This window comes from Necator americanus, chromosome V (assembly GCF_031761385.1).
Source record: "Necator americanus strain Aroian chromosome V, whole genome shotgun sequence".
Taxonomy (NCBI): Eukaryota; Metazoa; Nematoda; class Chromadorea; order Rhabditida; family Ancylostomatidae; genus Necator; species Necator americanus.
In genome coordinates this window covers 16,471,279-16,485,023 of record NC_087375.1, presented here as the reverse complement: position 1 = coordinate 16,485,023, position 13,745 = coordinate 16,471,279, and the positions used below count along the sequence as shown (strand labels likewise).

General features: G+C 40.3%; 2 protein-coding genes across 3 annotated transcripts; both read left to right on the top strand.

Moving 5' to 3' along the window:
• Nucleotides 1–217: 217 nt before the first annotated feature.
• RB195_014078 (uncharacterized protein) lies at nt 218–9,347 on the top strand (the record flags this gene model as incomplete). Of its 2 annotated transcripts, XM_064204182.1 has the most annotated exons (5): nt 218–256; nt 2,767–2,896; nt 3,618–3,688; nt 8,483–8,607; nt 9,261–9,318. In XM_064204182.1, 5 exons carry the CDS (start codon nt 218–220, stop codon nt 9,316–9,318), a joined length of 423 nt encoding a protein of 140 aa, XP_064060063.1. The 2 variants fall into 2 exon arrangements, with proteins under 2 accessions (XP_064060063.1, XP_013298637.1); XM_013443183.1 differs by lacking the exon at nt 8,483–8,607 and having other exon boundaries at nt 9,261–9,347.
• A 1,422-nt stretch (nt 9,348–10,769) lies between these two features.
• On the top strand, nt 10,770–11,114 carry RB195_014077 (uncharacterized protein; the record flags this gene model as incomplete). The annotated part of the gene is made up of 1 exon (XM_064204181.1): nt 10,770–11,114. The coding sequence occupies one exon, from the start codon at nt 10,770–10,772 to the stop codon at nt 11,112–11,114; it is 345 nt and encodes a 114-aa protein (XP_064060062.1).
• Nucleotides 11,115–13,745: the final 2,631 nt, after the last annotated feature.

The window sequence follows — 13,745 nt, the reverse complement described above, 5'->3', positions numbered from 1 at the left end:
AAATCGTTAAATATTCGTCAATAACGTTTTTTTCCGGGAGGATGAATCAAAAAAATCGTTAAAATATTCACAATAAATTCACCTTTGATGATCAACAGTTGAGAGTGCTGTTGGGGCGTGGACTGCTACAGCCACCAGCGACCTTTCCTTCTATACGATCGATGCTTCCAGCCAGTTCCACGCCATCTGACGACAGCTGCAGTCCAAATTCACAACAATGGACAACGTAGAGAAATCTATCATGATCTACATGAAGGTAACTGGTAACGTATTTGTTTCCACATCTTACATTACCATATTCACTGCTCTCTTGACACATTTACGGCAGCTGAACAATCATGCCGATCCGTGAAACAGCAATCATGCCTAGATTTGTCGAAAACGTTGGAAAGAATGAGACGCAGGGGAACTTAGCTAGTAGCTCCCGAGAAAGTTCTCTGAAATGCCTCAATTTTCTTTAGAATATTTGGAGTTTTCTCGCATTTAGCTCTTTTGTAGTTGTTATTTCTATGTAAAGGCAATGTTCTTTTACATGCTACAGTCATCTCCTAAAACAGGATTGATATTTGATTCAACTCGACTACCTACTGCATACTATTGTGATGTTGTATTTGAAAATAAGCTCAGTGTTAGGCCTATTCTTAATTTTGCGCTCACGCCAACGTTCGAAGGTAAACGCAGTCGTAAACGTCGTAAACTCCGTCCATGACTACTCTAATCTTCTTAAATTTTATGCGCAAGAAAGCATCCGGACACCTAACAGCATCCAGACGCCTAACAGCAATCTTTTTAAGTCAGACTTACAAAAGTTTCAGGTCCGTTTCGTACAGTTCTTTGAGTTTTACGGCTCAAGAAAACTCTTGAAACGGTTTCTTGGGAGGAAGATCTTCCTTTGTTCACTTCCGCTAAATAATCTCTAATAAAGAGGTGTTTGGAAAGATCTAAAAAAAATGTATTTTAATTTTATCTCCTGTTTCGATAATATGTTTAACGTCACTATTACGCCTATCTTTGCGCCGTCATCAAAGCAAGCGTTTTGCTAATGTAGTGGTCACGTTGTTTGAATGATTGGGTCCTTTGAAATCTGGGCCTCTTCTGCAAAGCGAAAATTGCTTAGAGTCGCTCTCATGGACTTATAACCCCATTCATACGAATAGAACAGCTCAGGGCTAAAAGGAACGGGCGGAGACGTATTGATGCAGGTTAATCGCTCTTACACCAGTGCATTCGTGGATTTTTGGAAAAGTGGGTGTTTCCAAAGAAAATTCTCCTGAGCTCTGCTTCTTTCGTTTCGTTAACTTTTAGCTTACTGTTTTTCTATTACTTATGTCGTTTTGAAATTTCTAAGTATTTGAACTTATTAATCTTCTTTTTTATCAATTCATTTAATATTTTTTGAATGTTTTCCTTTTAAAAGATCCCATTAAGAGACAGTGAGATGTTTTTTTTAGTAATAGACCCTTTATCTATTTCATAAGTGCAATGTAGCGATAACGTTGAATGTTATTATTTCAACGCTATTATTGTGAGCCATGTAATCGAACGTGACCACTTTTTTCCGCGAATGAGTCTCGGGAATCCTCTCACGTGAGCATCACCGCTGAAGAAAAAGTGGATTTTTTAACGTTGGGACAATTTGGCGTGAAATGCATGTAAACATACTGAAAATAGGGAGCTGTGACCTGCGGTAAGGCTTTTACTTTTCAGCCAAAAACCCATTTGTGTCATTGTGAGTAATAGAAATGAGTTTTTGTGGACACCAACGAGAAACAGTAGAGTTGCTGAATTTGAGCGAGTTCAGAGTTATTATTTTTATTTTACTTTGCGGATAACTAAGCTGACTTTGGAAAACTGGCATTCTTCCTCTACCCGCTGATTACCTGAACGGTTCTTCAGTTTTGCCAGTGGAAAATCCCAGGGCTCTTTAATCGTCGAAGCAAAGAGTTTGATTTGGATTGAGTTAAAAACTCAATTTGAAGATATCTATTCCCACACTTATATGTCGTTCATTGAAACTCGCTCCGGTCTTGAAGATTAATTGAAGTTAATTTTTGCAAAAACTCATTTCCAAGGGTTTCGAAAGATTTTGGTGAAACCACTTAAACCACATTGTAGGAGAATAATTATCGACTATGATGCTACCCCGGTAACCAAGTTTACGCACTAATGATTGGGAACTGTTGATGTTGTCTGAAGGATAAATTTGGAACAGGTGTTCTTGTCCAAAGTTTGGATAACCTTTCGAGGAAAAGAATCCGCTCTCAAACTCACAATCTAAGTGCATTCCATGAAAAAAGCTGGAATTGTTCACAAATAAAAATGTGCTCTATGATTTCCTTATCATGTGATCGGAAGAAGAAAAACCATTCAAAGAACGAGAGATAGCGGGTAGTTATCGTAGTCCAAATCATATTGTTCACGAAGTATTTCTGGGGCCCTATAAGTCGAATGATGGTTGCATGAGGGAAATGCGAGATGGCAGTGAAAACTAGAGTAGAACGCAAAAGGGAGGAGGAGGATGAAAATACTGCAGATTTATTTCCTTTTCTTCGATGAGTTGTGACTTTACTCTCTGAGTAACGACGGAGATAGCATTATAGAGGCACTTAGTTGAAAACAATTAAAATAACTTGTTTTCGCAAACATTTACGAATCCGTAAAATGTGCAGAGGGTGACATGAATTGCTTCCTTTCTACTTTTTTTCCATTTCCTACAGCCTTTTCTCGTTCGGGTTCTTTCGAGGAGAAAACGAAGAATTTTTCCAGAACGAGAACGGCGTAGCTGTGCCGATATACGTGGGCAAAAATGATCGAGTGGAGGCAATTTACATGGAAGCGGCAACTACCCGAGCGATCCATCGTGGTTCATTGAAAGGGAAAGCTTTCTTCCACAACGGTACGATTTAGCTTTTTAGCAGTGATTACAATTTTGCTGCGGACTATACATATTTTGCGAAAATAGTCGAATCCGGGAATTATGTGGAGGATTACATGAATTGAACTGCATTGCTTCCTCTCTATTTTTCTCATTTCCTTCAATCTTTCCTAGTACGGTCTTTTTTCGGAGTTTCTTCCAGAGGAACAATTTCGCAGTGCAGTTTCAAAGTAAGAAGGAAAATCGAACAGTAAGAGATCCATTACGTTCCAGGCAGTCAGTCACTGTCATAAGAGGGTGCTATGATTTTTTTTGCTGTTTTTACTATGAAGAAAGAAGAAATGTGTGCGCATATAGTGTCTGGCGTTGATCAATCAGCTTGGGGTGCGTCTCCACGTTCACTTCAAGTCAGAATCGTTTGAGGCTTACGAGCGTGTAACTGCCCTATACAATGACCCATGTGGTCTAGCTGACGTGTCAGGTCAGCGTTTTTATCCTCCCAGACAGGCCTGGTACAAATTTGGCGGCCATGTAGGGATGAAAGGGCACTAGTGCGGATTTGAACCTTCCACCGACCGTGTAGGCACTATTGAACTTGTTACCATGTGGGCTACAACCGCCTGTAAAATAAAAAGAGGAATACCCAATTCTTTTACCTCTATATCTATTTATACTCTTTCGCTACCGATTTACGCGTACATACTTCGCTTTGTTTTCACTTTTGATTTTTATTTGGTTTAAGGGCATCGCCTAAAATCCACCGATGTCATCGGAGACGTAGGGATCGAACATCACGATACAGTACGCTTGATGGTGAGAGTTTTGAGATATTCAGTGTCTCAAATCGAAAGGCATGTTTATTGGTAACAAGAACATTGAAGTGAAAACAGTGAAACAGTGCAGGAAATTGCCGCTTACAGGATAGTATGTGCTTGTGGCCCGTTGGGAAATTAAGCACTTCCTGTTGCCGTTTAATCCACTGTCGCTCTCCCAAATTCTCTCAAAGAACTGACAAAATTCAATATCTATGATGTAGGGGGTTCACTTAATGTATTTACAACGCTACGGCTTTAGGAAACAACAAAATTGAGTATTATGAAAAAGCCCAGTTATATTGGGTTTGAACAACCCGATATACTTCGCATGTACATACGTTTTCTGGCTCTTACAGCTTTCTTTTATTTCAATAAAGGAGAAAGTGGGGGAATGTCTTTTGCCTTCCTGCATTTGTTTAAATTAAAGAAAAATGATTTATTGCTATTTTGACGGTGATTGCTATTTTTTCACACCACTAGATTTCATCTGAGTTTTAATGAATGATGATGATTGTTAAGGGTTTGGGAAAAGCAGGAAAACTCCTGGCGAAAATGAGACCGAAAGACCGCAAGTATTTTGACTGTAAACTGAAGTTTTCTTGCAAATATTAACAACTGAATTCTTTCTTCTGTCTGCGGGGCTCTTGCGCCCAAAAGGTACCGCCCCTGGCAGGACTCGAACATGCAATCTTCGGATCCAAAGTCCGACGCCTTATCAATTAGGCCACAAGTCCACGAGAAACAAATGAATCGTAGTTGTTGATAAACGAAGTGCACAGCACGTAATAGTGAGCACAGCTCTTTTTACCACTGTAGAACCAAACTGTGAATGTATAACTATTTGGAAGCGGATTCTTTAAGTCTTCAATTACACTGCGTAAGTGTCGCTTCTGTTCATCTCACTTTTTTCTGTAGCAGTGGTTCTGAATCCACCGTGGCGGTGCGAGAAGGGAGTAAACAAGAAGTGAAATAAGTGAGAAGAAAATGGAAAAGAAACAAAAGAAAAAGAAAAACGAACAGAAAACAAATAAATTAAAAAGCAAATAAACAAATATCTCCAAAGTTTTGAATTTTGTAGCATTTCAAAGTAGGACAACCGAGAGTGAAGGATTTTACCAAATACCGAATTTAATCGATAACGTTTTCTTCATATTTTTCTTACAATGCTTAGGTCATGTCAGTAGTGGAACGAACACCAACTGAACACTGCTATCTTATATCACTGTGTTCGCACAAAAGCAACGTTAGCTAATATGCTTTTTTCTTGTAAAATACATATGTATGTGATGCAGAATTAGTATAATACGAGACCTTTATGCAGCTATCAATTGATAGAAATTTCGTGAGAAAAATCCCTTGATCGAGAAAATATTTCTTGTTCGATTTCCCAGCGTTTAGTTGAAATTTGCGTGCTTAACGCGAAAATTGTTTATGTTTTGAAATTTAAAGCTGTGGGGACAATTTAACACAAGGAAAACCAAAGTGTCAGAAAATACCGCACATCCATTTGTTTTTGAGCCATCCGGTTTCCGGGCACCTACTTCACAACCTGTCAACACAAGGCCAATAAACTCAGTACAGTTTTTAATTCCGCCTTGTCCGCTCATATCACGTGGATGGCTGCAACAAAGGGCGATTGCATGCACTCTGCATTGGTTGAGAGACACACGCGCTAAGGCGAAATAAATGGTGTTCGTTATGGAAAGGGGGATTTTTGTTGTCTTCTGTGAATCTTCAATGATTTCAACTCCTGAGGCAGCGCATAAGAAATGAAATGAAAAAGAAAAGTGTCTCACCGTATACCCTCATTTTTTGCCTTACTTAGTTATGCAACTTGTAATTTGGAACTTTGTCTAACCAACTTCGCTCCTATACCAACTAGCTTTGCGATAGAAAGTGACCTAGTTTGAGAACATCGGCATACATTTTCTCATTTTTCTTATTGAGTAAAGTACACGTGCTATGGTGCATGAAATAAATAAATGAGCAAATACATGACATAAGGAACAAAGAAAAAAAGCAGTTGTAAAAAGCGGTGGGTAGAGCTTCTGGTTTTTTTTTCCCACTATAAAATGAACTAAAATAGGCCACTTCAGCTACAAGTTAGTAACGAGTACGTGAAATACCCTGAAGGTAAGCCGTCGATGTCACTTAATAGCGCTTTTGGAATGCACTCCCTTTTAATTTCGCCTCAGTGGTCGTCTCTGTCACTTGGGGGAGGTCCCTCTAACGAGTCTACTTAGTTAGAGGCAAACTGACGATGTTGGGATCCTTCTGCGAAAATATAGGGCAAAGGGTGTAGATGACTTGTAGGATCGTGCTTACGTTCGGCTCCCCCTAAAGGATAAGGGATAAAGCGTCTGTCAATCTATTCAATCCGCTTGAAATTCACCAACACGTTCTCTTTAGTTCAGTATCGTTTGAGGTTTAACGAACGCGCATCTAGTCTACACAATGACTTGCGGGGGCTATCCGATATGTCAAATTAATTTTTTTTTGCTTTTTTAGGCAAGTTTAATACAAATTTGTCGACTACGAAGGGATGAAAGACTTGTTTGACACCAGGGTGGGTTCCAACCTCCGATCGATCGTGTAGACACGGCGTATTTTGTCTGCTTGACCCACACTTCATCTCCAATGGGCCCTGACATCCACAACATCCTGGGGCGGGTGTTAGAAGGAAGGACGAAAGGCGTTTAGCCTCACGCGGCGGTTTCCTCAATGGCCTATACATAATTTTTGGGGCCGCCGGAAAACCTTCTCCCTTTATACTCCGTTCTCTTGCGGACGCAGCGCGTGTAACGTGGTCTCGGTGGCCCGCTATAAGGCGTCTCGTTGGAACATTTATACAGGAGTGCCGTTTCTCACGCCGTTTCCCATGACACTTTGGAGGGGTTGAGGTCGAGCACGCTCTTATTCGTAGCCTACAACCTCCGACCTTATCGTTTCCATAGAAGATCTCAACCGGTTCTGGGGACAGCTTTCTAGGTGTAGTTGTCCACGGATTTTCAAGATTATAAACCATTATTAACGTAGTTTTTTGCTTTCTTCTTCAATTTTGCACTAAGTGCGTGGAGTTTTTTCATGCTTATGCAATGCCTTGAGCCAATTTCAGGCTTTTGTGCAGCAATTACACTGCTTTTATGTTATGTTCGATTCCCGCCTGATTTGAAACCATGATTTCCGTTCGATCCCGTTTGTGGTTCGATTGCTTTCCAAACCTCTTGAGTAAACCGAAGAGAAGCATTGAAGTTGGAGTATTCTATATGTGTTCATGATAAGTCTTGAGCACTATTTGTGTAAAATATAATTTGGCTTTGCGTTATTGTTTCAGTGATTGTGTCAAGAAGAACTGTGGACATTGTTGAGAATTCTTTTACTGAAAAGAGTATTTATTCTACTTTTCAAAATCATTCTTCAAAATTGAAAATCAAACAAATCTTTGGAATCTACTTTTTTTCTAACTCTCTTAATATTCATGAGGTGTAGTCAGAACTAATAAAGAGGAAGGCTTGAAAAGGGAATCTTGCTAAAATTTTTGGTAGTGTTTTGCAAGCACTTCAATCCGGGGGGCAAAACTTTCAAACAGTAACAGTAAAGCAGACAGAGTAGTTACTGAGTTACCTGTTGGAACGTTAAGGTCAATTTCAAAGTTGTACAACGCACGTTTGTTTTTGCAGGCAGTAATTACATGACTTGTTCTGTGCCGTATAGTAGTCGACCCCAATTGGTGCAGATTACTTCGAGCTATTTTCTCCTTTGATGTTGCTGATGATTCTCACAGAAATTATGCATTTGAAACTTACTCGTCAACTTATACGGAAATGAAGAGAATGATTTCAGTCTGTGTTGTAGAAGTTCTGTTAGACTTTTTGTTCGCAACGTTGTGACCCTTGCATGGATGAACGGGCGATCAAAACTGTCCCTCACTAGCATCAACGCAAAGAATCAGGATCAGATTTTCACATCACAAAACATAGACAGTTGAACATCGACCCTATTTGCAGGTCAGAAGAACTACACGTTTTCGTTTGCCTTTATTTGAACCAGGGGTTTTGTGGTTCACGGTTGAAACCTCGTGCGTCTTATCTCTAGCCCACTGATCTAAGAGTGGTATTTCATGCTAGGGATTTTGGACAAATGTCTGCAAATTCCCTCCAAATGGCATGCATCCTTATGCACTGAAAATTCAGATACAAACTATGTTTGCTACGGTAATGAATGAATTTGGATTTGAAGGGCAGCATGTGAACACAGACTGCATGGGGTGTCTTGGTACGTTCCCCTGTGACGGGGTGGTGTGGGGTTTAGGAGAAGATCGTCCGCAATTCGTGGCAACTGCAAAGAGGGACATCATGACACTGCGGCAGAAGAAATGTGTTGTATTGGAAGACAGCACTCAAGCAACTTTCGCGCGCAAGCTATGAGAAGGAGGGATGAGTCTAACGGCAACTTCGTTAAAGTCGATGAGACCGATACATGCCGTTACTACCACCTTTAATAACGTATCCACAGTCCATCAGGGAAGTCCTGTTCACCCGAGCTGGACGCACCGTCCGCCGAAGAATGAGAGGGACCGTCGATCCCCTCACGGAAAAAATTAAATGACTGGCATGAAACAGCAAAATTTCAACGAAATCAGTACTCTTTACGAATGCGACAGATGCTGTTTTTGAACCGCACCGTTACAGATTTTTCTTAAATTTTTATTCCTTTTTTTTTTAAACTGTCGCTTAAAAGCAGGGTGTCACGAAATTGACGTTGTACCGAAAACGTAGTGTTCAAGTTCCAGATTACGGACTCTGCTCATCTTCCCACAATGGTCGGAAAGGGCCCAGAAGACGCTGTCCTTTCCTACGAATTCAGTTGCAACGCGCATGCACCGCTTCTACGAGCGACTGTTCGAAGATTAATGAGGTTTCCACACCAGTCTTGTCGGCTAAAACTAGTGACTATGAATAAGGGACAAGCGTATGTGCAAGGGGCGCGTTCTAACGTATCTCGTAGGAAATGAAGCAGTTCCCACGCCGTTTTTAGGACGACTACGGTGAATTGAGCGGAGCTTCGCTCATTTCCGCAATCTGCAAGTTGAACTCTACATTTTCCTTGGAGTTTTCGTATCACGCCAGTTTCATGGTGTGTTGCGTTTGAGGTATTTTATCGAGCTGATTTCTGTCGTTGAAGGAGTAGAATCTCTAGGAGAGTATAAGAGACTCGATGTGTCAAAATCCTATCTTTAGGATATGAAAAATATGATTATTGTGGAAATATGAAGTCCTCCGCATTTGAACGAAATACTCGTTAAAGTTGTTTGGTCGAGTATCACTAGCCTTTTTCTTTGATAGCAGTATGATAACAGAGAAGGGTAAGAAGATAGAAATTAGAGTACTATACGAGTAACTCTGAAGCGTTCTTATAGAACTGTTAACCGTAAGTTTCGCCAAATTTCAAGCATACAATTGGGATAGGTGCATCCAAAAGTTTCGAACGATACTAAAATTTGACCAAGATGGACGTATATATGAACTATGTTTGCATGAGACTCTGGCTTTACTTTTTTGATGTTTCAGTCGATTGGTCCACATCGTCAACCAAGCATACAAGGTGATGAAATTCTTTCTCTTTTAAACAATAAAAGAGATCCAGGAGAAGCCTAAAGAATGCGGTGGGAAACTATCGATGTACAGTGGAATACCGTTTTTGACCATATGGTATTTATGGATATGGCCATATGGTGATATGTACTTGTATAATGTTGTTCATTTTTCTGTGCTAACCAAGTTAGTGGGCCGGTGTCTTTCCGTTTCGCACAAACATACCACATTTTAAATATATTTCCTGGCCGTAACTTTATTTTGTGATGTCTATCAGTTGGGCATTTTATTCTATATAGAGAACTGAGAAGAAATTCTCCGTGCGGTGTAAGAGTGTATTTCGTCCCAATATTTTTTTCCAACAAATAAATGTATATTGAGAAGTATCGCAGAACCCACTCACTATTCTGTTCGTTTCAACTTTTTACCTCTTTTTTTTTCAAAAATTTCCTGCATATTACATCAATAATCGTCTGAAGAGATGTGAAGAGTAAGTCAATATGTGTAAATAAAAGGATTAAAAAAGGAAAAAGTCACTGGTATCAATCCACTTGGGAAGCGCCAGCGCGTTCGTAATCGTTGAGGTTTTGAGACGCTTGCTGGCCAAAATAATCACTTGCGGGAGCCAGCCGATGATCAAGTCAGTGTTTTTATGCTCCCAGACACGTCTGGTACCAATTTATCGACCCCAAATGGATGAAAGGCTTGATTTTCACTAGAGCGATTTCGAACCCTTGACCGTGTGGCTACAGTGGACCTCTAAACGACTGCGCCACACCTGCCAAATATGTAAATAGAAATACTGTAACACAGCTTGCTATTATTCTCTTTTTTCTTGTTTACATTCCCAGTCTGTTTGTTGTTTTCATATTCGGCATGTCTGGCATAAGTTGCTTCAGTGAAAAAAAAAATAGGAAAAAAACCTTGCTTCTAGCAACCTTGTCGGAAATAGTGAAGTTAATGAGGCCATTCTTTCAGTTTTTGTGAAAATAAATTACTTTGTGGATGGTTGAAGGAGGCAGACAAGAAGAAAAAAAACGGAAGTGGTTACAAAAGAAGTGTTACAGCCAGAAGGAAAAATAACTCCGAAAAATGAACAGAATGACATCAAGCAATAAAAGGACCAATTGAAATGCTGTAATATCAAGATAACGAAGGATAAAAGATGTGCAAGTGCACGACATTCGCCTTCGACTTCAGTTCGGATTTTTAAGGTTTACGAACGTGGTTTCTGACCAACAGAACGACTCGTCGTAGCGCTGTATCAAGTCAGTGTCTTTGTTTTCCCCCATAGGCCTGCGACCAATATATTCAGGCATGTAGTTGGGACACGATCCTCCCTAAAACGACTCCTATTTCTTCTAATTTTCTATCGTCATATTTAGTTTTTACATAGTTGTCTATGTAAAGACTAAATATGACGAATAAAATTACATTGTAACCAAATTGAATTATAACATCACAGTATAATAAGCAACAAGTTAAATGAATGGAGATAAAATCATGACATTTGTGCATGATCTTAAGCAGACATTTCGCAAAGTATTGAAGAGCGTCTGCGGCGAAGACGGAGGAATACGACTTGAAGACTCCGGAATAGGGGTATCGTCATATGTGTATTTTGGACGTTCTATGAATATGGAGAACGACTTGAAAGAAGAACTGAATGGAAGGATGAGAACAGCGTGGGCAGCATTCGCAGCCGCCAGGAAAGCTACGAAGCAACTGACGGACCAAGATCTCTGTGCTGTCCCACCCGTTCGACTCCACAGTTCTTCCAGCGCTCTTTTAAGCAGCGGAGACACGGGCAGACACCGCACCCACGTCTAGGAAGCTGCTTACTACCCAGACATTGGGATACGTCTTCTGATGTTTAGCCGGCGCACACAACACCTATCCGGTCCTCGCAGCCTTGAACTAAAAGAAATGTTCCTTCTTCGCGACCCCGCCATATATCGAAACCAAACAGTAATGTCGGTCATATTATGGGAAGAATCGGCGATAAATTGACGAACTCTAGACTGGACCCCAAGACGTGCTAAAATCTTTCGAGGGAGTCCTCCAATGAGATGGGATGATGTGTTGACTGCACGAATGGATCAAACGAGACCTCAGCTGGATACGAATCAAGGAACTCGGCAACGTCACTCACGATACTTGAGAACTCTTGGATGACGATCGCGAGGGGAACTAAACGACTTGAAAGATGCTGGAGCCGTACGTTCCGTGATGACGAGAGACCTACATACCAAAGTAGGTAAACACGATTTGGTGGTGATTTTAGCGATGAACATTGACTATTGTTGGGGATGAGTGCGAGACTGATGCGAATTTTGGAAGTTTGTAATAAACGTTAACCTGCCGCCGAAAAAGCCAAGAAAGCAACAAGGGCGCGTTTTGCAGAGGAAGGTTCCCACTATGGTGAGAGTATTATTTTTAGAGGTCTCTTGTCTTTTGGCAATTCTAGCCAGCTTCACATCTTTTGTCAACTAGATTTTGAAAAGAGAATGAGTTTAACCAACAGGTCTCAGCTAGAAAAAAGCATCCTTTATGATGCGTTTCAAACTGAATAGGTTTTCATATAATTCATAATAGGGTTATTTATGGGAGTTAGTTCTAACTCATATTTATTTTGAGATCTGAGGTAATGGAGGTAATGGTATCTGAGGTAATGCATGAAATTAGTTATGAGCTTCGTAATTTAGCAACACGTGAGCCACCTTGCAGGAATTAATTCGTCATCATTTGTCGACAAAAAATGTTCTCATTCAACTTTAGTACGCTGAGTGCAGGAACCTGGCTTCTTTCAAGGCTAGACGATTGACTGTTCTCATCGCGCGGCGTTCTCTGTTAGCTGAAAATCTTCCACAAAAAAGACTGTTCGATGCTCAAACGGTGCTCGCGTAATAGCATCCAAATATACGGTAGAAAAAGTCGTGGATATATCACTTTATCCGTGACATCCTAACTAATTCGTGTAAGCATATTAGTATTTCTCGGCAATCATGCTTCTGCTTGGTGCTTCTATACTCCTACCAGCTTTAAAAGATTTTTTCTTTTGTCTCTTTTCGAGTATTTTATTTGTAGGTTTGGCAGTCAAGTAATGCAAAATAAAATAAGTTTTCAAAAGAATCGCGCTTCCTAAGTGTATACATTACATTACACAGAATTTCGAGGAATTTCGGCTTAATTTCAGTATCTTCACAGTTTTTATCACATTGTCAGGTTTAAAATACCATCTTCATTGAAGCATTACACGGTTGTTCTTTCAAGATAAAGAGTTGACAACCATGTCCTGTTACTCCTTTAGTAATCTTCTTTTACAATCAGATTTTCTTTTATTTTCTTGTGGAAAAACGGTTCATTCTCTGATTGTTTTGGAATTGTCTATCATTTGCCGGAGGCATTATGACGCGGTGTTCTGGATTATCTCCACTCAACGCCGGATTGATTTCTTCTTCCTTCTTCTTCTTTCAAATTTTCACGCCTCTCTTTCTTTGAGTGCCGATAGGCGTTTCAGGCGAGACGTGTCGTCTCACAGAATATGGAATGGATGGATCCAATGCGACCTTTTGTAGAGTAGATCAAGAATATTGGGCTGGCTTTTTTGAACGGCGACACAATTCGGCGCATCATGCGCCGAATTGTGTCGCCGTTACAGGTAACAAGTAGCAATATCAGCCCCATGAGTGAGTCAAGCAAATCGACCGATGTTCGAGATATTCATTCATACTTTATTCATACTTATACTTATTATATTTATTATTTATTTATATGTTTGTTGAGTTATTCAGCACTAAAAATGAATCGTAATAATAGGCACTGGCGCTTCTTTTACTTACCACGCTCTCTTTTCAGAGGGGCCATGATTTGCGCGGAAGTGACGTGCGCATAACGGTCACACAACGCCCTTCTAAAAAGATGTAGGTAATGATGTCGCAATTACGTGCGTATCTACGTAAGTATCTGAATCAGTAGCTGTTCGGCTAATATGACGAAAATGTGTTTTCTATTAGTGTGCCTGAGAGGATTTAAATGGAACCTCTGTAGCCTGACGTTTCGGCTTTTTTGACGTGTTCATCGGCCTAGAAAGAGCAATGATTGGAACAATCCTACATTTGTGCCGTCAAGTACCATACTATCGTGCTCTGTGCTTATGTTTTTCGAGCACGACACGACGTTTTAGCAAGAATGTTCGCACAAATGCTTCTAGTATTAATCAATCCTTCAATGTTCTCTCTCCACTGGAACACCTGATGATGCGAATGTTTGCACTTTGATAAAATCTTCTCCACAACCGTTCCACATGACATCATTTCAATTTGCCCATTGAACGAAGCGGACACTTTGAGTGTGCTTTTTCTTCTAAACGAAGATAGCTATGACGATGATGGAGCATTCCGTGGAATGTTGTCGCATTTACAGTCGTCACAGTAACTATAGAGAAGAGAGTGCTACCGA